The 25,166-nt window shown below is 35.7% G+C and overlaps 4 protein-coding genes across 4 annotated transcripts; 2 read left to right on the top strand and 2 right to left on the bottom strand.

Annotated features, from left to right (window-relative positions):
* Positions 1-1,298: 1,298 nt before the first annotated feature.
* Positions 1,299-1,868, bottom strand: FMAN_06878 (uncharacterized protein; the record flags this gene model as incomplete). The annotated part of the gene is made up of 1 exon (XM_041825855.1): positions 1,299-1,868. One exon carries the CDS (start codon positions 1,866-1,868, stop codon positions 1,299-1,301), a length of 570 nt encoding a protein of 189 aa, XP_041691194.1.
* Positions 1,869-13,469: 11,601 nt separating this feature from the next.
* On the top strand, positions 13,470-16,492 carry FMAN_06879 (uncharacterized protein; the record flags this gene model as incomplete). The annotated part of the gene is made up of 9 exons (XM_041825854.1): positions 13,470-13,700; positions 13,771-14,309; positions 14,360-14,470; positions 14,549-14,784; positions 14,834-15,785; positions 15,833-16,018; positions 16,073-16,223; positions 16,296-16,397; positions 16,448-16,492. 9 exons carry the CDS (start codon positions 13,470-13,472, stop codon positions 16,490-16,492), a joined length of 2,553 nt encoding a protein of 850 aa, XP_041691193.1.
* An 8-nt stretch (positions 16,493-16,500) lies between these two features.
* FMAN_06880 (uncharacterized protein) lies at positions 16,501-20,347 on the bottom strand (the record flags this gene model as incomplete). Its single annotated transcript, XM_041825853.1, has 7 exons — positions 16,501-17,804; positions 17,855-18,288; positions 18,335-18,583; positions 18,640-18,745; positions 18,817-19,380; positions 19,439-19,813; positions 19,864-20,347. 7 exons carry the CDS (start codon positions 20,345-20,347, stop codon positions 16,501-16,503), a joined length of 3,516 nt encoding a protein of 1,171 aa, XP_041691192.1.
* A 577-nt stretch (positions 20,348-20,924) lies between these two features.
* Positions 20,925-24,362, top strand: FMAN_06881 (uncharacterized protein; the record flags this gene model as incomplete). The annotated part of the gene is made up of 1 exon (XM_041825852.1): positions 20,925-24,362. The coding sequence occupies one exon, from the start codon at positions 20,925-20,927 to the stop codon at positions 24,360-24,362; it is 3,438 nt and encodes a 1,145-aa protein (XP_041691191.1).
* Between the last annotated feature and the right edge of the window lie 804 nt (positions 24,363-25,166).

The following is a 25,166-nucleotide window of genomic DNA, read 5'->3' as shown; positions in this document are numbered from 1 at the left end:
AAGATAACTTAAAAAGATAAGTAATACTATAATCTAATATAGCAAGCCATTAAATTACATTAAATTATATAAACAATTAACCCAAAGTTCTAAAGCTCGATCCCATTTATATAGGCAACGACGCTGTAGTTATTACTTATATCAATACCTCTCTCCTTCAGTCCATCATAGCTAAAACAGCATAATAACTCCTGCGCCTACAATAACCAAAGCGCCAACAGTTCTCATTCCAGAACCAGAATTCAATACAACAGGGGGTCCATGATCTGTCTTTATAGGAATTGGAAGAAGCATGTCGTTTGTTTTTTCAGGGCAAGACCTGGGGAGGTCTTAATTTGGCTAGTAAGAAGAGTATCGATGTTATGCTCCCTATATATTCTTTAGAAAATGAGCCTCTGAATTATAGATAACCTACGTTTCTTAGGCCCTGATCAGGGCTACAAGAGAAAGTACAGCAAGGGTGGATTCTTGGATTGAGACGTGTAGAAAGGTTTAAGATAAAATGGCTTTGCGATATGAGGTAATCAACAAAGGGTACTATAGGGGTATCTCTATTGTAACACAATTTAATCGTCGGACGTTGAGGCAAAGGTTGTTCAGGTACTGCATGGAATTTACTACTTGAAGCATTCCAGAGTTTTGAGACCCGTTCATAAGGCTCATGTTTAGTTTACGTCAGTTGTTGTGTTGAACGAGTTCCATGAATTAAATTATTCTTCCGAGATTAAACATTCCCATCACTCATGCGCTGCTATGCATTTAAATCCTACTTAATTCTTTAGAGTTAAGCTGGTATGGATTGAGATGAAGACGCATTCTACAAGGGACGTTCAACCGTAAAGATTTGAAACGATGTTTTAAACCGCTAGCATACTTCCTGCCTGTGGTCCATCTTGCAGGCCATGGTTGTCTATCCTTTAGATCTTCAGCCCCACGAGTAATTACCTAAGAAATTAGTGTCTGGGATAAAACCGAGGCACTAAATGTTACTGATACATATCGTTCGAATGATAAATTTATTAGATTAAAGCCCAGCCTTTAACAGTCTGCTTAGATTTTACATCTCTATTCACTTTAATGAGCTTGTTTTAAAACATTGATATAAAAATAAATTGACCATCCACTTAAGGCATGGTAAAACCGCATTGAAATATATGTGAAGTGAACCACTCCTCACAGGTAAGCGTATTGTTACCATGTACATCTGTCCTACCGAGAACGTTTCCACACGGGTATGTAGACAGGCGAAATACTTGACATTATTCGAGGGGCATTATCGCCAAATCTATCCTTGGTCTCTACATCAAAAAAGCACCAATCAGGCCGACACCAGCTGCTAGATTGACAAGGTTGCGAGGGGCGCCGGCAGTTGGAACCGTTGGGGGACTGGTAGGTTCAGGGGTTGGAACCGTAAGAAGAGTGTCGATTGTATGCTGCTTGGTAGGAACAGGAAGCAGGGTATCGATAGTATGCTCCTTGGTGGGAACGGGCAGCAGGGTATCGATAGTATGCTCCTTAGTGGGAACGGGCAGCAGGGTATCGATAGTATGCTCCTTAGTGGGAACATGGAGAAGAGTATCGATAGTATGCTCCTCAGTGGGAACGGGAAGCAGGGTATCGATAGTATACTGCTTGGTGGGAATAGGAAGCAGGGTATCGATAGTATACTCTTTAGTGGGAGTAGGAAGCAGGGTATCGATAGTGTGCTCCTTAGTGGGAACGGGCAGCAGGGTATCAATGGTATACTCCTTGGTGGGAACAGGGAGAAGAGTATCGATGGTATGTAGAGTCGGAGCTTGGTATAAACTATCGATGACTGCCGTCGCGGCGGCTACACCGGGCAGGAGCACGACGTAAGGGACCTTCATCGTACGAGATGAAATGAAAATATAAAATAATTGTCTAGGATGCTAATTTGACGATGTATGGAGCGTGGAAGGAAGGTGGCAGTACTACCAGGAAAGGACGTTTTTCTTTGTAATGATGAAGGGAATCGTGCGTATTTATAACTGTAAATGATTATGATTAGCTAGATTCGATTTCCTTGAAATCATCGTCTCGTAAATTGAAAGAGCCTATTTAGAGCCAGCTGAATTATACGAGGACTGCCAAGGCTCGTATTTTAGAAAGCTGGGGTATACGAGATCTCCAAGTTAAACTTCTCTTCTTGCCTGAAACGGCATAGCTGAAACATCATACCTGGAGTTGAAAACCAATTGGATGCGTTCAATTTGTGATTGCTCTGACTGAACACCATGCCAATATTAGAATACAATGGTGCGAGACTTTTACCTACAGGGTTCAGACTGGCACTATCATCTGTGCAATAGAAGTGTCTCGATGGTCTGTACCACAAAGTACCAAAGGAACCTTGTCCTACAGTCAGTAATAGCTCTTGAAGCTTAACCACGGGTGCAACGTGCATCACATACGCGCCGTTGAGTCACCGCTTGTCCCTCCCTGGCTCAAAGCGGACATGTTTTCGATGATCCTGCAACCAGTTTACGAGCAGGGGAGCAAAAAAGTGCTAGAACTGCTTCCATGATCGCCAAGCAGCCCCGCCCACAAGCTTTTTACCCTACCAATACCATTGAGTTAAAAGCGACCGAGTGTAGACGGATGGGTCAAAGCGTATTTCTCAAGAGAGCAAGGCTCAAACGGCTCGAGGAACTGGCTTTTGAGCTGGTTCCAGCACTGACAGTCGCTTATCCGTCAGACCAGCTACACCGAAGAGAAACAAGGCTGCTGTCAGCAGCCTCTCCATCCAGGATTCAATGCTACCGTGAGTCTGGCTCCTCGACGCCGTCACCACGCTATAGGCTGCTCATGTCACCCTGACTCGAGCGCCTGCGCTCTTCACTTGGATGTGTGTCAGTGCCTTGGACTCCGTCGGCAGGTTGCTCGGCGAGGAAGCCCTGGGTCGCGCTTAGCATAACTCGCAAGGAGACCAAGGGTCGACTCCTTTCAAGGCAGAAGAGTTGACCTCGGCTTCTTTCCCCATATCTCTGTCGAATGGCTGTCGATATCGTCTCGATACCGCCGGAGCGTATCTTGCCTGGGTCATAATGTATTTTCATAGGACTGGTAACTATTAGGTAGCCATGCAAATGAAAGAGACGAATATATAAAGGGTGGGACTAAAAATGACAAGATAAGGTTATCTGGTAAACTTTCTCCATGCGAAGTTAGTAAGAATAGCAATATAGGAGGGTTAGATAGTTTAATTAGCTATTAGAACTCTACCTTAGGTTTGGTTTAGTTAATAATATAAATAATATTACTTATTACTTTTCTAGATATATATATATAAAGTTCTATATACATTATCCTATTTTCTATACTCTATAAGGCGCTATCTGGAGCATGATATAACGTCGGATATAGGGAAACTGGCCACCCCTAGAAACCGGCCACCTGCTTTTTAACCTAACTACCTAATTTATAATATCTTAATTAATTTATAACTCTACTAATTTTAATTATATAGACTTATAAATAATATTAATTAATTTAGAATAATAAAATTTACTAAAAAAGATATATATATCGCTTTTTAGATAGTTTTAGAAGGAGTTTCTATAAATAAAGTTATAGCAGCTTATAGTATGAACTATTTAACACTTTAAGCCTGTATTAAAGGGGCTATAACACTAAAAGAAGCTTATAAACTTAAATAAAAGCTTTTAGCTATTTAGGAAAGAAGTCTAAGAGATTGGATTATAGTTTAAGCTGACTTAGGATATCTTATATTATATTAATAGGTCTGATACTTTATAAGCCAGATTGTAATATATAATGGCTTTCTAGAAGGCATTAGAAAATACTAGTTAGAGGCTTTTCTAAATAGGAATAAAGAAGTAAAGACTTTACTGTAACGGTTAGGTCTAACTATATTAAACTAAGCCGTGCTTGGGTTTATTGTTAGCAGATTATATAGGGCATAATGCTAAGCGGTTATCGATATATTATATCTCTTAATAGTAGATTTAATGTATATTAGGCTTAATTAATATAAAGAAGTTTTATTAATAGCTAGTAAGCTAAATCTATAGAAGTGTAAATAAGTATAAACTATATACTACTATTATAAAGGTACTTAATAGTACTTCTATTAAGGACTAAGATATTAGTTATTTAGTCCTAAACCGATATTATATTACTTTAGTCCTATTATAACTGGTTAAAGTAAATAGACTAAAAAGGATCTTATTTAGTCTAGTTATAATTAGTAGAATTTATAGAGAAATTTATAGGATATATATAATATAACCGTAAGGGTTATAATATAATCTCTCCTCTCCCTTAGGTCTTATCCCTAAGATTATACTTACTTACTGTTTTTATTAGTCTATACCTATAAGTATTAACTTAAACTTATTTTTATCTATATATATCTTACTAATTATTATATTAAGTTAGGTTTCTAAAAAGAAATATATAAAAATTTCTAAATTTAGTGCTCTTATATAATATATTTATAAATTTAGCAATTTTATTATGCCATATTCCCGTTATTTCTATTATAATCTTATATATAAGGCTATTAATAAACAATCTTACCGTTACAGTAATTATATAAAGGTAAAGGTAGTTTATAATAGTTTTAGTATTACTTCTTTTTATAAGTGTTTTTCTCTTATATTGCCTTAATTTAGGTACTAATTTTATAGTTTTAAAAAATATAAAAGAGTATAAGAAGTTAGAAAAAGATAAATAAAAAGCTAAAAAGGCTCTTAAAGAGGCTATAGCTTATTTAGCTTATATTTAAAAAATAAAATATTATCTTAAGGAATAGGGTAATAAGTTATTTTCTTATAGGATATAATCTTTAGAGAAATAAGGTAGTTTTTCTATTAATTAGGCTAAGTCTTCAGTCATTTTTAAAGCTTAGTCTTATAGTGCTATAGACTTAATTAATTAGAATTCGGTTTTGGCTGATATTCCTTTTATTAATCTTACTATTTCTAATAAAACTTCTTTAGGAGTTATTAGGCATTAATAAGGTGTTTTAGGGGTTCCTATATATTCTTATTCTTTAGGTAATTTTTCTATTTTATTAGGTATTCTCTTTAACTATTAATTTTATATATATCTCTAATTGCTTCTACTTTATAGACTTCTAGTCCTAAGATTTCTTGTAATTTATTACCTATTTTGACTTATATTATATCTGCTACTAATTTAAGTAATAAGATATAAAAGATTAAATAGAGTTTAACTTTTAGTAGTAAATCCAGTTTGTAGTTATTTTCTGAGATTTTTTATAGTATTTTATAAGGTCTGATAAACTTATAGTCTAACTTATATATTAATTAGTCTATTTTAATATTTTTTATAGCTAGGTAGATTATATCTCCCTCTAAAAAGGTTAGTCCCTTTAACTGTTTTAGGTTATAGTAGTTTTTTATTTATTTTCTAATAAATTTAAGTTCTATTTTTATTTCTTTATATAGATTTTTTATGTTATCGCTTTTAATAATAGCTACTAGATTAATAGATTTTTCTTATTATATATTATAGTATATATTTAATATAAATCTAAAGTTAGCGTAAGCTAGTATAAGCTTTATACTTTTATTATATGCAGTATTATATATAAGTTAGGCTATTAATAGCTTCTTAACCTAATCATTCTATTTATAATTAATATAATACTATAAATACTGCTTAAATACTTAATTCATTTATTTAGTCTATCTATTAACTTATAGTTAAAATACTATTATAAGTTAATAGTTTAATTTAAGTCTATCTATAAGTAATTACCAAAAGGTTACTATAAATATACCTCCTCTATCTAAAAGAATTTCTTTAGGCAGTCTATATATACTAATAATATATCTATAAAAAATATAGAAAAGTTATTCTATATCTATAGACTCTTAATATAGAATATAATATAAAAATTTTATAAATTAGTTAACTATAACTATAATACTATTATAAAAGATTCCGGTTAAGGGTTCTTCTAATAAAGGTAACTTTATAATAAAGTCTATTATAATTAAGTCCTAAAGTTATTATACTACTAGTAGAGATTATAGTTATCTATAAGGTTTATATTATTATATTTTTATCTTAATATATAAGTTATATTATTTAATAATTTTCTTAATTTCTTTTCTCTTAACCTTATAACCTTATTTTTATAGTCTTTTAAGTGTTTTTATTACTTTTTAGTGTCTATATAGTAGGTATAAATAGTATTTATAAAAGAAGTTATATTCTTAATTTTATATTATATTAATATTATAGATTTATTTCTTTAAGTAATAAGTATTATAATAAAACCAATTATTTACCGTTCTATACTATCCTCTTAAGTAGTTATTATAAATATATAACTAAAATTATCTATTATCTAGTTTATTGCAGTATTTAACAGTTTAGTATAAGTATTTAATATATTTATTAAGTATCTTATTTAGGATATATAATTAATTATAGATAATAGATACTTATTAATATTAAATACCTCCTTACTTCTCTACTTCCTTTCTCTATTTATATAGAGTTATTATTATATTAAATTTAATATGCTATTTATCTATAAGTTCTTCTAGTAACTTAATGTTATCTTCTGCTATAACTATTATTATTGCTATTATCTTAATAGGTTATATAAATTAATAGTTTCTATTTATATTCTTTTCTAAAAATTATTATCTAATTTTAACAGTTTCTATATTAAAGTTATATTATTGGCTAATAGTATCTACATATCTATTATTAATGCCTTTACAGTATACTATAGTAAAGTCAAATTTATATAGGTATTCTACATAATATAATTATTATTAGTTTAGCTTTTATATTATTATAAAATAAGCTATATTTTTATAATTAATAAAGACTTTTATTAGGTATTTACTTCCTTTAAGGTAATATCTAAACTCTTTAAAGCAGTTATTAATTACTAAGAATTCTTTATTATAAATAGGATAGTTAAATTTTACTCTATATATCTTATAAAAGTAAAAAGCAATAAAGTATAGTATACCATTATTATTATATTATCTTATTTATCCTCTTAAGGTAAAGTTAAAAGTATTAGTTTTAAGTTTAATTTATTATTCTAGATTAAATATAATTAAAATAGGTTTACTTATAATAGCTATTTTAAGCTATTTAAAAACTTTTTAAGCCTTATTATTCTATTTAAAAATCTTATCTTTTTTTATAATTTTAGTAAGTAATATAGCAATTTTACTAAAATCCTTAATAAATTATCAGTAATAGTTAGTAAATCCTAAAAAGGACTATATTTTTTTAATTAAGGTAAATGCCTTCTATTCTATAATTACAGTAATCTTATATCTATCTATTTTAATTTTATTATATAAGATTTTATATCTTAAGTATATAACTTAATTCTAGTAGAAATGACTTTTTATAGGTTTAATAAGTATATTAGTATCTTATAGTGCTTTTAAAACCTTATAGATATATTCTATATACTCTTCTTCTATATTAAAAAAAATAAAGATATTATCTAAATAGTAAACTATAAATATATTAAAATACTCTTAAAGTATATTTATAATTATATATTAGAATACTGCTAGTATATTTATTAATCTAAAAGGCATAACTAAATATTTAAATAATCTATATTTTATTCTAAAGGCTATTTTCTATTTATTACTTTCTTTAATTTAAATAAGGTTATATATAGACTTAAAATTAAGTGCTATAAACTATTTTTTATTAAATAGGTAATTCTTAAATTTAATAATAAATAGTAATAGTATTCTATCTTTTTCTATAATCTTATTTAATTATTAATAGTCTACTATAAGTTATAATTTATTTAAGTTCAGTTTTAATATAAATATAACTAAATATCCTGCTAAGGATTTTAATATTTTAATATACCCTTTTTTTAATATATCTTTTATCTATTTATTAAGTATATTAAGCTCTAATTTAGCGAGGTTATAAATTAAAAAGAATTTTAAATTCTTACTATCTTTTAATATAATTTTAATATTATAGTTTATATATTAAGGTAACTTTATTTTTAGTTCCTCTTAAAATAGTTTTTTATAAATATAATACTTTATAGGTATATTCTTAAGTCATTTATTAAATTCCTTTTTAGCAATCTATTTTATCTTTTAGAGATTATAGTCTAATTATTTAAACTGTCTTTTAAGAGTTATTATTATTTATTTAATATATTTATTTCTGCCTTTATAGAACTTATATTGTATTCCTTTTAGAATAGGCAATATTCTATCACTTTAATCTTTACTGCTCTCTTTAGTTAAAGTTTAAGATCTTATATTATTATTATTTAAATTAATTTTATTATCTAAAGGGTAATCTTTATAGGTTATCTAGCTAGTTCTCTAATTAAATTATAGGTTATAGCGTATTAGCTATAGGTATTTAAGCATTAAGTTATATTTCTAGGTAGAAATAATATTAAAGTTAATGCCTTAATTCTTTCTATTAATAAATACCTTTAAGTAATTAATCTTTTAGGTAATATTTCTGTTTTTATAAGTATAAGTACTTCCTTCTTTACTTTATACTATATAGGGTTTTTTCTTATCTCTCTATAGTAGCCTTAGTTTATTAACCGTTTTAAGGGAAATAAGGTTTATAATAGCTTTACTATCTATAAATATATTTAGCCACTTACCCTTAATTCTAACCTTTAAGTTTAGGTATATTTATTATTATTTATTAATTATAGTTTATAGAGCTTTTATAGGAAGTTTATTTTTTACTACTCTTTTGCTTATTTAGCGCTTTATTATAAATAGCAGGTTCCTTTTCCCTATAGGTAATTATAGCTATATTTGCTTTTATAGTAGTTAATATTATTAAGGCAATTATATTATATAGCTAGTTTATATTAAACCTTTACCTTTACTTCTTATATTAATTATTCTGTTTTATTATTATATAGTAGTGTTTTATCTATTTAGCTTATTTTAGGGGTATTATCTTATTTTTTTTCTAGCTTATTTACTTCTATAATAGCTTTATAGATATCCTTATTTAGGTTTTCCTCTTTTTTATTTAGTTTATTTTAAACATATTTTCTCTATTCTATAATTTATTTAGAGTTTTGGATATAGTTTAGGGCTTATTTTTATATTTTAGTATATACTATAAACTTAATCACTTAAGTCCCTTTATATCTTCTAGCAATTTAATATCTTAAGGTATTAATAATTAAATAGGGTTTTTATTTTTTATATTCCTTAATTTATACTAAAAAGTAATTATTTACTTCCTTACTTTATTAATATTATAGGCAGTAGTGTTATATATATAATATCTAGAATATCTATTAATAATCTAGATATTTTAAATACCTCTAAAAGTCTCTTTTAATTTAAACTTCTTCCTTAGGTATTATTAGGTCTTCTACTTTATCCCTTATATATAACTGAATATAAATAGCATTATCTTATTCTATAATTACTCTTTTTTTGGCTAGTTCTATATATCTAATTGCCCTACTAGGCTATATTTAGTTTCTAAATTTATTAGATTGTAGTATATAATTTATATTCTAAATAGTTTAGTCTACTTTTCTTTTAATTTTCTTAATTTTAAAGTCTTAAGTGACTTTTAAGGCTAATATATAGTTTAGATCGTTATAGTATCGGTTAGGTCGTTTTATTATAACTCTAATAGAAATATTATCTATTATTATATATAGGTTATATTATATAGTACCTCCTTCTATCTTAAGAGATACTCTTACTTTATTAAATATTTATAATAGCGCTTCATCTATATTTTTATCAGAGATTAAGTTAATATTAGGTTTATTATCTAGATTAGGGTCAATTTCTTTTCCCTTTCTAACCATAGTAATAGTTTTTCCTTTAATAGGTAGTATTTTTTATTCTAATACTAATATCTATTTTAGGTAAATTATCTAATCTTCCTTTTTCTTATAATACAGTTTCTTCTTATTTTTATTAATTTTTATTTTTTATTCTTTTAGGTTATTTTAATATAGAATTTCTATTATTAGTATAGCATATCCTAGAACTAGTCTTTATTCTTTAGGAATATTTAGGTAATACTTATTAAGTGTTTCTTTCTTACTTAAGAATAGGTTATATACTTAAATGGCCTTAAGTAGGCCTAATCTATTATATCTAGATTAGGTTATATTAATAGTTTAAATGGCTATCTATAGTTTACTATTATTTTTATTCTTTTTAATAGTATTTACCTTTTTACTTTTAGGAACTTAAGGTATTAGTTTATATTTCTAGTTAGTCTTAATAGGGTTTTTATATTTAGGGTCCTTATAGCCTTTCTTACTATAATTCTAGTAAGTAAGCTTTAATTTATCTCTAGTTATTATCTTAATAGTTATTAGTTTAGATTTAATTCTATAAGAGGTATTATTATTTTATTATCTTTTTTAGTTTGCATTATAGTAAGGTCTATTTCCTTATTATCTTATATTATACTTATTATTTTAAGTTCTCTATATATATTAATAGTTATTAATTTTTACTGCTATCCTAATATACTTAACTAAGGTATTAGGTCTAGGTATTTTATATAGTTCTATTTAAATAGTTTCTTTAAGTTTATTAAAAAAGAGTAATATAAGTATATTTTAATCTTAGGGTAGCTTTAATGCCAGCTATTAATACTTTACTATATACTTAAAAGTTAATTTAGTCTATCTTAAGGATTTAATGCATTATTTAGTATATCCTTTTTTATTAATTATTCTAAATGCTTATTTAAGTGTATTTTTAAATACATTAAAGTTATTATAAAGTATAAACATTTAGGGTTATTATTCTAATTTAGGTTTACTGATATAATCCTCTATAATAGGTTAGAACTATTATATAGCTATACTCTTAAGGCATCTTACAATATATATAGTTTTAGTAAAATCTCTTTTAAACTAAATTAGGTAATAGGTTATAAAGGCCTTATATTAGGTAAGGAATATAACTAGCTTATTAGGGGTTCTATTAAATAGCTTAGGCAGGTTAGGCTTAAGTATTTCCCTAATATCTCTACCTATTACTATAGTATTTATAAGGTTTTATATTTCTTAAAGTCCGTTCTGGTTATTAGTCGCCTATTAGGCTTAAAGGTTTATAATTTCTATAAGTATTTAATAAAGCTTAGCTATTTTAATAGTTATATTAGTGACTTACTGTTAAAGTTAAGTAATTTCCTTATCTTTTTCTTTAGAAGAGTTGTTTTTATTATTTCCTATAATTTAGTTAGTAAGAGGATTATTAGCAGGGATAGTAAGGTGCTATTAGGTAGGTTAGATTAATACAGCCATTACATTTATATTATTTAGCGTAATGCAGTATAATCTAAATAAGAGCTATTAATATATAACGGTTAGGTCTAACTGTATTAAACTAAGCTGTATTTAGGTTTATTGTTAGCAGATTATATAGGGTATAATATTAAGTGGTTATTAATATATTATATCTCTTAATAGTAGATTTAATATATATTAGGCTTAATTAATATAAAGAAGTTTTATTAATAGCTGGTAAGCTAAATCTATAGAAGTGTAAATAAGTGTAAACTATATATTACTATTATAAAGGTATTTAGTGATACTTCTATTAAGGATTAAGATATTAGTTATTTGGTTTTAGACTGATATTGCGTTACTTCAGTCCTGTTGTAACTGGTTAAAGTGGATAGATTGAGAAGGATCTTATTCGGTCTAGTTGTAATTAGTGGAATTTATAGAGAAATTTATGGGGTATATATGACGTAACCGCGAGGGTCGTAACATTATATACTTATAATAAAGCTTAAAAAGAAGCTATTATAAAGTTAAATGCCTTAACTAGCTAGAAAGTAACTAGACTGTAGCCAGTTAATCTGGTAAAGGTCTTAATAAACCTAATAGTTACTTAAACTTTTAAGATACTAGCTCCTATTATTATAGCTATTTCCCTGATAAAAGGAAAGAATTTCTATCTTTTAATAATGCCCTAATTATCTATATAGCTTTATTAGGTCCTTTAAGCTATCCTAAGCGTTATTTTTAATAACCTAGCTATTAGGCTGCTTTTCTATAAGATTAGCAGTTAATTAAACAGTTATAACTTCCTTATTAAACGCTAAAGAAGAGAAATTATAATAATACAGTTAGAATGAGAAGAATATCTATTAAAAAAGAGGAAGAAAGTTATATATAATAGAAATGCTAAGTTTATAAAGGTTCTGGCGATTTTAAAGGCTTATAAATAAATATAAAAAGTATTATAATTAAGAAAAATATTAAAATATATCTAAAGAATAAAATTTAAAGATCTTTATATTTAGTTTTATCTAAATATTTACTAATATAAATTTTATTTAATTAGAAAAATATAGTGGTGGTTAATTAATTACGTTTCTGATGATATCTTGTTCTTGGTGTTTTGTGGAGGGTGGCCGGTTTCTGGGGGTGGCCGGTTTCCCCGTATCCGACGTTATAGATAAAAAGCTTATGGCTTACCTGTCCCAGTCTCACTCTATTAAGAAGGAAAATACATCCAGCCTGGTAGATTGGCCTACTGATGTGGTATTGCAACCTAACTTAGGAAGCATAGGGTGGATCAGGTGACTGTATGTATCTTCTTAGCCCGCCCTTTCCGGCCATGGCCTATTTCCGGGAACAACAATGCCCAAGAATCAGAACCTTTGTTACTGTAGAACAGTGCGACAGCAATCTGGTTATTATTTGCCTTTGCCTTCTCACATAGCTGCTAATAACCTTAGAGCCCCTGATTTGTAATAACTCTTTGTTTTCCCTATCCAGATTAATAACCCAGCACTCTCGAGCTAGACCTTCTGCCCATAAAGCTAGGCTTTAGGCTGTAAAAACAGAACATAAATAACAACACGATTTTTTTCTCCTTAATGTAACCTTTTATATCTCTATATTTATAGATTAATAAGAATATTTCTTTTATAATTATAAGTATAAAAGCTATATTTAAGAGGGTAGAAACTTATATATAATTTTATATAATATTATTTTCTTTAAGTAAATAATATTATCTTATATCTATAGATAATATTATTACTACTTACCTACATGTAGTATAAGTTTTAATGCCGCCTAGAAGCTATTTAGAACTACAGTTTAGTTATATATAAGGTATATAATTTAAGTATAATCTATAGGGTCTATTAATTTAAAATAGTACTTTTATTAAATTAGTCCAGACAGTAAACCAGCTATATATACAGCTAACCAAGACATTTGAGCTACTCTTGATCTCGCTTTGTGTTTTCTTTAGTTGAATCGCCTTATCCAGTAGGTGGCCAATCATTTCGAGGCACTTGACGCCGAGGCGTATCTAGTTGTGGCTGTGCACCAACGAGGCGTTAAACAGGGCTGCCTTTTTTTCAAGGCGTTCCCAAAATTCAGGCTGCATCCAAATAATCGTGTTCTCATTTTATCTCATCACATTGCACTTGCGCACAATTGACTTTGTGGTCTCGAAATGGACGTTGACGATCAAGAGGTTGGACGACCCTGCAAAAGGATACGCCTGCAATCATCGGAGCCCGACATTGTTTATGATAATTTCGGAGATTCTCTCTTGTCAGACTACGAATTGTTTCGTCAGCTCACGTGCGACAATGGTTTCTCAACCAGCATCTCAGAGCCCACAGAAGAAGACAAGGATGAAAGAGGGTTTGACCTTGGAGGCGAGGCCCTGGTCACAGAGACAGTTCGCCATGTTTGCCTCGGAACGGTAAACCTCAAGATAATAACTTGAGATGGGTCCTGACTTGTAATAGATAACGCCAAAGACCGCATCGTCATACTTTAAGAACCGACAAGAGTCAGAAGCCATGGTCAACATACGGCAGTGTGGCAGTATCATAAAGCTGAGTACGGCTGACACAGGTGCATACGCCGGCCTCGTTACAGACTTTCCGCCGGACTTGCTGCAACGCCCTTCGGTGAAGGTCAGCGCTGTGTTGACTGCACCAACGTCCCTCCGCGTCATAATTCTCAGCCATATCGAAGAAGCAGCGGAAATTGGAACTCTCTTATCTAATAATGACCTTTTCCTTCAACATCCGTCATCCCGGGACATTGAATACTTTGACCTGGAGATGGAATACTTCAATCCTCATTACCTTGTTATTCCAGGATCTCGTATGCCGCAGTTGGAAGATCTTGCTATTGAATACAACGACAGTGCATCGGCTGATTCTCTTACGCTGGATGAACAGAAAAAAGGTCAACTGATAGGCATTTTCGACACTGCGGCTGATCTTTCGATCCGACCCACGACCGAGCCAAGCCCGCGTCTACAGACTCGCCTGAAAGAGTAAGCTCGAGAACATCCTTGGTCAGTCATCAGGAACTAATGCAGTCTAGCTACCAACTCAAAGCTCTCACATTCATGAGCGAAAAGGAATGCACCAACGTTGAGAGTCCTCAATGTCCTTCGCTCTGGGTTGCACGGGATGCATCCAATGGCAAAGACGGGTATGAAATCGCAACCAAATTTGCGGACTGAAGTCTAAGAAGAAGCAGAGAATATCGCCACAAGATAACAGGGCATAGGGCTGATGTTGTGCCCATTTGTGCTGGAGGCATTCTTGCTGATGTGAGAGGACCGTCGCATCCTCACTTTGCTTACCATGCAGAGCTGACCAAGTTTAATTCACAGGAGATGGGACTTGGTAAAACACTCTGCGTCCTATCCCTCATTTGCTGGTCGCTGGACTCGTTACGAAATGCAGAGGCTCAAGAGAACGGTTCTGAGTCACTTACAACATTAGTTGTCATACCCAAGAGCAGTACAGTCCGCGGCAACCCCATAGCACACCTTTGACTAATAACGAGCAGTGATTCCTGGCTGGCAAGCCCAGATCGCAAGGCACATGATGCCAGGTCAGATCCGTGTTGCCTGTTATCATGGAACTGGTAGGCAAAATATTGTCAGGCAGTTCCGAGATAATGATATTGTCCTGACAACGTATCAGACCTTGAGATCTGAGTGGACTAACACGGGTCCCTTATTTAGAGAGCCATGGTTCCGTGTTGTCCTAGATGAAGGTCAGTATTGTCATCTTACCACCTTGTATATGAGGTTAATGGTAGCAGCCCATCGCATCGGTAACAGGTCAACTCAAGTCTTTCAGGCCGCATGTGAGCTTCAATCGCTTAGGCGCTGGTGTCTCTCGGGAACTCCTATTGTGAACTCCATTGATAACTACGGAGCATTACTGGCCTTCATCAAGATGAATCCTCTGGATGTAAAGTCCAGATTCGATCATTGGATAACCAATTCGATTCGAGATAATGAACAAGAAGGCCTTCGAAAGCTCCGGACCCTAGTTGAAGCAACGTGCCTCCGTAGGACAAAATCTAGCATTTCGCAGGCCCTCCCTCCTCCAACAATTCACGAAGAAAAGGTCGAGCTACATCCCTATGACCGCGCTCTTTACGATTTCTTCGAATCAGAAGCAGCAAAAAACGCCGCCGATTCTTCCAAAAGCAATCGTGCCAACCCCTCAGCGACAGGTAGAGAAAAGAAGAATGTTTTGTCTCTAATCCAGAATCTTCGCCGGATTTGTGATCATGGAGAGGATCTTCTACCTGCTTCGGAAATTGAAGCTTGGAATTTGCAGAGATTGCAAACGCCAAGTATGCATGCTAGACAGCAGGCTGGAACGACTTATAGTGTTGATTCATACGGCGAAACATTACCATCTGCTAAGGTGCAAAAATTGATACAAAAGCTTCGATTAGAACAAAAAAGCAACTTGGAAGAATCCTCATTTCCACCAGTAAAAAGGTAAGAGTATCGAAAATAAATAGATAGATATTGCTAATTGCGATCAGTGTGGTTTTCAGCTACTGGACAAAGATGCTCGATCTTGTACAAAAAGCTCTTTTCGAGGCTAACATCTTTTGTGAAAGAATCGATGGCCAGTACTCCATTAAACAACGAGAGAAGGCGCTGTCTAGATTTGCAAACGACCCTTTCTGTACTGTAATGTTGGCCACCCTTGGGAGTGGCGGCGAAGGGTAAGTGACTAGGGGTTTTGAGTCAGCGAAGGCTAACATTATAACCTTGTTTAGCATTGATCTAACCTCAGCTAATCATGTACATCTTCTTGAGCCTCATTGGAACCCCATGGCGGAAGAGCAAGCCATTGCACGTGTTCATAGGATCGGCCAACAGCGGCACGTCACGGCCACCAAGTATACCACTCCAGACTCAATCGAGGAGGTAAGTGGTATCCACATAAGTTTACTACTGAGGTCAGTCGCTAGTAAACATGGTCTAACTTCTGTTGGATAGTATGTTCAAAGCATTCAAATTAAAAAAACGCAGCTTATTCAGGATACTTGGAGTGTCAATGATGAATCTAGAGGGAATCTTATTGACAATGAGAGTTCAAGGGTAGGTATTGATACTTAAAGACAAAGAGACCTCGGACTAACTGTTTCCAGAAGCTTGAGGAATGGCTTGCTCGGAAAAGTGATATGTACATCTAACCCAACTCTCAGTCACTGAAGGGATCCTGATTTTCCTTCTTCTCGTTTCTGTGACGTTCCTCTTTAGTCTTTTCAACCAACTGTTCCCAAGTCAGCCCAAGCCATTTTGAGACTTGCCGTGCTCCTTTTTCGTCCCCAATACTCTTTGTTTTCGTCCCTTTGTTAGGGTCTGCTCCTCGAAGTAGTAAGAATTCCATAAGCTTTGCTGCTTCTTGCGTGGTCTTCCTCGCTGCGACATGTAAGGCGGTTGGACATGCAGAATTATACTGATCATCGACTAGACAGCCGTGATTCAATGCATACTGTGTTAAATTGATGGAACAACTTGAGTCAGCAATTCTTGACAGAATCTTTCTTCGCTCTCGTGGTGTTAGTGCATCCAGAACACCGAACTCGTCCCAAATATCGAGTAGCATGCGTTCGTAGTTCGGGATATTATCAGCGTTCGCTATAACACCTTGAAATGCAAGCCCTTGTGCAGCGTCCGCAGCTGCCCCTGTCACACCAAACCCTGTAGCCAGGTCAACTTTCCATAAGTTGAAAAGCTCCTGGGACTTGACTGCGATAATGGTACACAGAATGTCCTTGAACGTCAGCTGAAAATTCCCCTTCTCGAATCCCTGTACCGTTATTTCTTGCGCGGCAATCCAGGAGAGCAAGAATTTTGATAGGCTGACACTCTCACTTTGTATCGCATAACAGGCTAGATCAGTAAACGCCTTCCAGTTTAGAGAACTGTTCAAAATGAAAGCGCTTGTGAGTAGACCACGGCTGTGAAAGAGTTGCAGGATGGAAGAAGAACCCATTCTAGCAGCATGGATTGAGAACTCTCTTTGCACTGAACGCCCCACGCCATCCAGTCGAGGAATCAGTGACATTATAATGGCCACCTGATTAGTGTCGATCAAATCGAACATGAGAGGTTGGATTTCTTCATCATCGAAATCCTCAGGAAGGCCAGGGTGTGGCGAATGAGGATCTATAACGTCAACATTTGTATGGCCGTGTTTCAGATGGTTATCTCTCATCCTGCGCGAGACGAACCCCCTGGAAAAGTACCGGCAGTCTGGGTAGTTACATGTCCAGGGCTTCTGATGATGCTTTTCGTGAGCTTGACGACTTGCCTTTGTCTCAAAACCATAGCGCCGATAGTGGCAGCCCAAAAACCCGCATTTGTAGTACCTAGGGCCATAATGGTAAGAGAGCAATTCAACAATCGATTGTCCTTTATTAACGAGGCTATCGAGCCGCTTATGGAGCGAAATTGAGAATTTGGGAACGAACAGCGGGCTAGTGTGAAACCACTGCTCTGCTGTGATCATATTAGTAATTACCACCAGATTTTAAGTTCAGTGAACCAACAATCATTGAGCTCAAAGTCTGACTTGAGCAACGATGTCTGAAACTTAGTACAGCTCTTTAGCATACCTACCAAGGCAGGCTCCTGACACTCCAGGGCAAGAATGGCTGAGTGTAGGCAACTTTCGCTTTGATCAGTCTCAGTGTAACGATCTGATGAGCGTGTCTCGAGAAGGAGTTTCAGTTGTTCGATAAGAGTGTCGGGCATAGTAGTCGAGTGAGATAAGAGTAAATATTTGTGGATTAAGTAAAGCCAGAAGCTCGATGAGAAGTGATGCAAGCGATATGCCCCCCAAAGTATGTTGGCATCAATCTCATGGTCTGTAAGGTCTAAGTCATGGTGGTCCTGGCAAATATACACCACGCAGCGAACAGCCAAGTCAAGTGCCATCTCAGAGAGAGAAATTGAGTTTTTAATCTTGGTGTCGAAGATGTATCTGACTGTTGTTAGTCACCGAAAGATTTTGTTTTCTTTTGACGTACTCTTGAACCGTAAAATGCACGAATTGAACATAGCCGTCGACTATATCTACGATTGGACCGCATATCCGTAAAACGTTGACTTTCGCTTGAACTTTCGGTGGCTTGTAAGGACAATCAGGGTCAACAAGCAATAGCTGTTCTATTTCTTTCAGTGTCATCGGTGATGGGGCGCATCCCACCCAGCCAAGTATCGAGCGAGCAAGGGTTCTTCTTTGGGGATCTGAACACGCATTAATTTCGTGTAAAATTCTGCCGTAACCAGGCAAAAGTTAGCAACGTAACAACTATATGCACAAAGCACATACGCATCATCGAGAGAAGATGGGAGATTCTCGAGTTGAGCTTTTATGTCTGCGATGTCGTTGACATAATATATCATTCGGAAGATAACCTTGACATAAAGAAACATTCCTATTATAGTGTCAGAGGTGCTTGCTACAATGATTTGAGTTTGTAAACGGGCGGGATAACGAAAAACCAACCTTGTGCTCGATATGCTAGTGATGCAGCCCATCCTTGAAGCTGGTCTCGAACGTCTGAAACGAAGCTCCTGTCTTTGAACCATTCTCTCATGGTTTGGTTGATGAAAACTTGAATACTGCTAGCGTTATTCTTGTCCACCTCTATATCTATAGCATTGCCGTCCAAATTGTCCAAAATGTCACTGTCGTTACGGCTCGTGAGCATGATGTGGCACTCTTCACATTCTCTACTCAGACTCATAAGCGCTTTTATCAGTCTTGAGTGTTCTTTAGAATTTATCTCATCCAAGCCGTCTATGATGAGATATACAGTACCTGCGCTCTGAATGAGCGATTTAAACAGAGCTGAAGCGACATTGAAATCACTTCCCAGATGTTGCAATTCCGACTGACATATCATTGTTTTCAAGGAGAGAGAGGTAGAGGTCAGTTGGAATATGAGTGAATGGAGGATAGAGAGTGCAGAAATGCTACTGTCGCGGTATGTGAGAAATGCGAATCCAGTATGGGCACCGGGCAATTGCTGAGTATGCTTAATCACGCTACTTGCCAGCAGTGTTTTACCTAATGGAGCAGCCAATTAGTAAAAACCTCTAAGATCACATCATGACTATAGGCTTACCGGCTCCTGGAATACCTCGCAGCCATAGAGTGGGCTTTGATTTCTCTTCACCGGTAAGCCACCTCTGGAATGAGGCATCTTTATACAGCCATTTTCCAGTGCCGTCACAAAGCGCCTCGCTGAACCGATAAAGGTCGCCATCGTAGCTCTTAGGCGAGATATGTGCTCGATGACTCGCATGTTCCTGTGCGATGTTGTTCTCCTCCGTCTGTATGAAATGCTGTAATTCCCGATCACGCATTTCGTCTGCCCTGCGTATCTCCTCCATACAAACTTCCTTTCGGATGAGGTCGCGATGGCTTGCCATGTGTCTTACCACGACCTGTATTTTGTCTCTGTGGCTTGGCCAGAACATCTCAAACACAACTTTGAGACCTTATTCATTATCAACCCAGGTTGCGGTATGAGAAGTCTGGGTAACTTACGGCGCATGCCGAAGAATTTGGCAGAAATCAAGTAGAACTGGAGAATATCGCGGAAATACAGCACCAACAGTTCCTGCAGACGATTGTTATCGGCGAACATTTCGGCCAGTTCGCAAAAGTCGGGCAGAGCATTGCCAATTTCTTCAAGTGCATTAATAAGAGCATCAGAAGACTGTTTCAGAACATCGGCCCATAGCAATAGGAGCTTGATCGGGCCCCATAGCAGCGCGAGGATATCGGGCTTGGCCTGCACGAACGTTTCCACAACACTACTGTATTCGCGAAGTCGAGCTAGAAACGGTTCAATCTTGGATAGATGACGAAGGCGACCGGATTTAGCCTGCTTGTCTTGAAGCTTCTCGATATCCTGGTGGACTTGCTCGATGCTAGTCGTTTGGATAATTTGGTCGTAGAAACTATGGCCTTTGAGCTTGTCCTTGAAATCAATCATCGCCGCTTGAAAGGCGCGCTGCGTTGCAGTCATGATGTTTCCGGTCAAACCAGGTGCATCAGAATGAGAAGTATCGAGCTGTGGCATAAGCAATTTTTGTGAAAGATGTTAGGCGAAGAACGATGCGGGGGTTGAAAATGAGGCGGCAGAGTCAGGCTGAGCGAGGCATACTCGACAGCTGTTGGTTGCAAATTTTTAATTGCATATATTACATGGTGATATGTTAGCACGTATTGCCAATTTATGGATGCAAGTGGTAGGCAGCATTTGCAGTGAAGTTCATATCAGCGATTCTGCCTTTCATATTTTTGCGTCGACTTGATCGATGTCTAATGCGCGGCGTGCTCAAAGTGGTTTATAGGGTACACTTCTACAAATTTTCATATGTAAATAAATCTCTTTTTCGCACAAATATGTAAGATATGCAATTAAGAGATATCAATTAACGACGTTTGTGCCTTGCGCAGCCTGATTTTGCGGCCTCATTTTTCATGCAACCCCCGCACCTTTTCTCGGCTGCACTTTTCTTTTTTACAGCTGCTTCACCGTGATTCTCTTTGAAACCTCACTAGCACCTGGAAGTTCTTCTGGTCGAAAGGTTGTCAGCATCATGTCGGGCGCCGAAGCTGCCCTCCTTGGAGTAGGCATTCTCTGCAATGCGATGCAGATAATGACCTTTGCCAAGGACTCCATTCATGTCTATCGCAATATTCGAGATGATCGAGCTCCAGACCCAAAACTAGACTCATATCTGAAGAATGCGAAGACTTGTTTCAATGAGATGAACCAAACTGCGGCACAAATTGGACCACTGGGCCAGACTCAGCAACAAATTGTCGATATTGGCAAAAGAGTGCATGACTGCGTGGATGAGCTTCAGCAACAGTTTGCCAGACTTCATGTTGATGAACCTCGAAGAAGAGGGCTTCGTGGCACAGTGGCTGCAACGAAGAAAAGCGCACTAGCACTATGGCGTGGAAAGGAACTTGAAGATGCCGAACAGAACCTTGGGCGCCACGAACGGCTCTTGCACGGTCTCCTCTTGGACCAGGTTTGCAGTCAAGTCCACGCCGCTGAGATCACCTCTTTACAGGCTTTCCAGCACCTTGACGAGGCTTTGAGGAATATCATCTCGCAACTGGTCGACGGCTCCACGAAGGTCTCAGACCTGGTCTCAAATTTCTCGGCACATATTAGTGATCGCGTTGCAGATGAGCACATAACTACCAGAACTATCATTGGAGACCATGTGACCTCGACTGAAACTACAATCTGTCACACTATGTCTCAGTCGATCGATCAGCTTCGTCAGGAATTACTCAAACGTGAGCAGGATAGGGCTTTTGAGAAACAGTATGAGCAACTTCTATCCAGTTTATGGTTCCCATATATGAAAGAACGCAAGAACCATATTTCAAAGAATTATCCCGGAACCCTTGTGTGGATCTTCGATCGACAGGGCTCACTGGAGTCGGATTGTAGCTCTGAATATGATCAGTCAGATACGGACAGTGAACTATCAGAAGACACCCAGCACAGCGATGCTGAGACCACTGACGAGCGAGGCTTCAACAATCTTCCGGACTGGTTAGAATCAGACTCGAATGTGTTCTGGATTAGTGGTAAACCAGGATCCGGCAAAAGCTTTCTTATGAAATCCCTTGCTTTCAATCATCTGACAGTCAAACATCTGAAAGTCTGGCGCTCCGATGTACGGATCCTTACGCATTTCTTCTGGAAGCCAGGTCAACTTTTGCAACGAAATGTGGAAGGCATGGTCTTGTCGCTCCTCTGCCAAGTCCTGGACGGCAAGACAGGCCTGTGTCGAAGGCTGTGCACAGCCCAGCCTCTTGTGAAGTCGAAGAGAAGCCATTCGGACTGGAGTCTCGATGAGCTAACTGAGGCCCTAGTTTGGTCACTGGAAGCTTCCCCCGAATCTTTTTGCATCTTCTTGGACGGCTTGGATGAGGCAAAAGAACTTGAACATCTGCCTTGGCCCGATTGGACAAATGCTCAGGTCATTCACAAGCTGCTGAAAGTGAATGATGTCAAGCTATGTGCATCCAGTAGAGAGGAGCATGCTTTTTGCTCGTTTTTCAGAAATGCGCCCCAACTGAAGATACAAGAGTTCAACAATCGCGACATCACTCTTTTCGTTCGCGAACGGCTGGATATTTGTGGGCTTGAGTGCCGCGAACGAGATGAACTTGTACGGGAGACTGTTAAAAGCGCTGAAGGCGTCTTTCTGTGGGTAGCTCTTGTGATAGACCGTCTGAACCTGGCCATCCGCCATAACTACACAATCGAGATGCTTCAAGAAATTCTCAAGCAGACCCCCTCGGATTTAACGTTGCTCTTTACCGATATGTGGGATAGGATCGGAGACGATGCCAAGCTACTGAGCATTCAGATGGCTGCGTCTCGATACTTCAATCTCCTCATCATTGCCAGAGAGATCGATGAGTATTTATCGAAGAACAGCGTCTACTGGCACCCAGTGCCAATGCGCATGACTTCATTGTTAGTCATTGCAACAGCTGCCCAGGATCAGCCAATGGAAGCAATATTGAGAACAGGCCGTGTGATAACAGTTGAGGATCTACTAGTCGTGTTTTCAAAAGCTGAGAAGGAGCTGAAATTAGCTAGCCGTGGTCTCCTTGAGGTAACCAGTTTTTCCCAGGATTCATGTTATCCTGTGATTGGAGACCAACGGCTACGCGAATACGAATTGAAGCAAGTCAATTTCATTCACAGGAGTGCTTTCGACTTTCTAATGGATACAGAGGCCGGTCGTAAGTGCCTCCATGCCTGTGGCTCGACTAGAAGTGACCAAGCTTCAAGGCTAGTGGCCGCGCATCTAATCAGGGCTCGATTCATTACACTGAGACATCGTTTCGTCTATGATCCAACGGATGTTTACAAGCTGCCACTCTACCAAGAAGCATTTCGCAACAATTATTTACTGATGGCCATTGCTATCTCTATTAGCCCTGGTCTATTTCCAGAAGCGACAGTCCGAGAGGGCTTGCTTGATATTCTGAAAGAATGGCTGCTATCTGGATTGTTCAGCGGCCATTCACGCTGGTACGAACGGCTCTCTTTTCACTCGGTTTCCAGCTCCTTCGATCTGGAGTTAGTAGCAGCGAGCATAACTATCGCGTTGCATGATATAGTCTTTTGGGATTGCAGCATGGATATGAAGAAGTTCCTTGATAAATATCCTGGGGCCCTATTCGTCGATGCTATACCGACTATGCTTCACGCATTTACAAGACTACGCGGGACGCCGCTGTACTCTGGCGTTTTCGTCGAGCTATTCAAATATATCATTCACCGCTTACAACACATAGCTACGGAAGAGGCACAGCATCAATGCGCTGCTAGAAGTTCCATCCCGAACCTGCACTCATGGTATATCACTTTTTGTTTGAACGAATTGAGCACACCTGACAGGGCTAAAATGCTCGTTGAATCTCCAGCCGTGGAGCTTCTGGGTGAACTGAGGGATACGCTACTCCTTGAAGAAGATTGGCACTATCCTTTCTTACTTGAGTTCCATAGTAGCCACTCATTTGAAAGCTTATTTGGCTTTTTGCAAAGGGAAAACGTTTATACTGTCAATGGTCAGATTGCCATCGTTATTGGAAACTTTACTACTGCCTACCAGTTGTTCGATGAGGGCTTACTTGAGCATTCTTTGAGCACTCTTGACATTCAGATTCCACAAAGTGTCAGGTTTCGATTCGACGTCATACTTATTGGCGACTTGGCCGCGGGATCCAACAGCATCAGTTACTGCTACGTCCCTGAGGCAAGGTTTTACAACCAGATCGAAAGTTTCTTGCGTGGAAGACTACATGAATCCGTGCCCTTTTGCGAATTACAATCCTGGCCTTTAGTCTTGAACTGCTCTGGCATTGAACTGAGCCCCATAGAGACTTCTAAAGCTTCGAAGTATGTGATACAGGAGTTAGAGGAAAAGGACGTGGATCTGTCGCTCCGGGAAAGCATTATCGCGTCATTATACCTTCAGAACAGAAAAGAATAAATTTTAAAAGAAATTATTAGTAAATTGACCTTTCGGTCTTTTGATCTCTCGCCCGCATAGTCGCTGCCTGTCAAGCCTGTATTTACAACGAAAACTCCATCGGTACCGCCATTAATGCTTATGCTTATCCCAGAACTTGAGTCTATATGTTTACTTAAATGGATAGTAATTCTTAGGAACTAACTCGTCTGTGGACTTTATATTAAGGCTAAAAGGATTTAGTATAGTTATCTATATTGACATTAGCTTTAGAGGCCGAAATAATTATATTAGTTAAATTTAATTTATATATAATACTATATCTAAAGGATATAAATTAAAAATATCCTACTTAGCTTTAAGTACTTTAGTATTATAATTATAATTTATAATTAATCTATTTTATTATAATCTTTTAATTATTTTCTAGATAATATTAAAGATATTTTAAAATATTTTAGATTTTAATTTAAGTTATATAATTATACATAAAAAATAATAATATTATAAAATCATAAAGTATTAAAAAAGAAATACTATAAAGAGTTTAAAGAACTATTAATATATAAATATATATATTAACTATATATTTTTTCTTTCTATAAAAAACTCTTCCTTTTATAGTTTATATTTATAGATCGATCTATTATAAGGACAGCCTTATATATATTATGCCTTAAATATTTTATACCCTAGCTGATAAATATTGGCAGCTTGACCTACCTTTACTCGACCTTGAGAAGATGAGACAATAACGTCATTTCAACGCAAGGCGGTGCATCGTTATGGCAGAAGCAGAGCATCTAATCTAGACAAGAAGTAATT

This window comes from Fusarium mangiferae (genome assembly GCF_900044065.1).
Source record: "Fusarium mangiferae strain MRC7560 genome assembly, contig: FMAN_scaffold024, whole genome shotgun sequence".
NCBI lineage: Eukaryota > Fungi > Ascomycota > Sordariomycetes > Hypocreales > Nectriaceae > Fusarium > Fusarium mangiferae.
This window is presented reverse-complemented; position numbering and strand designations above follow the sequence as displayed.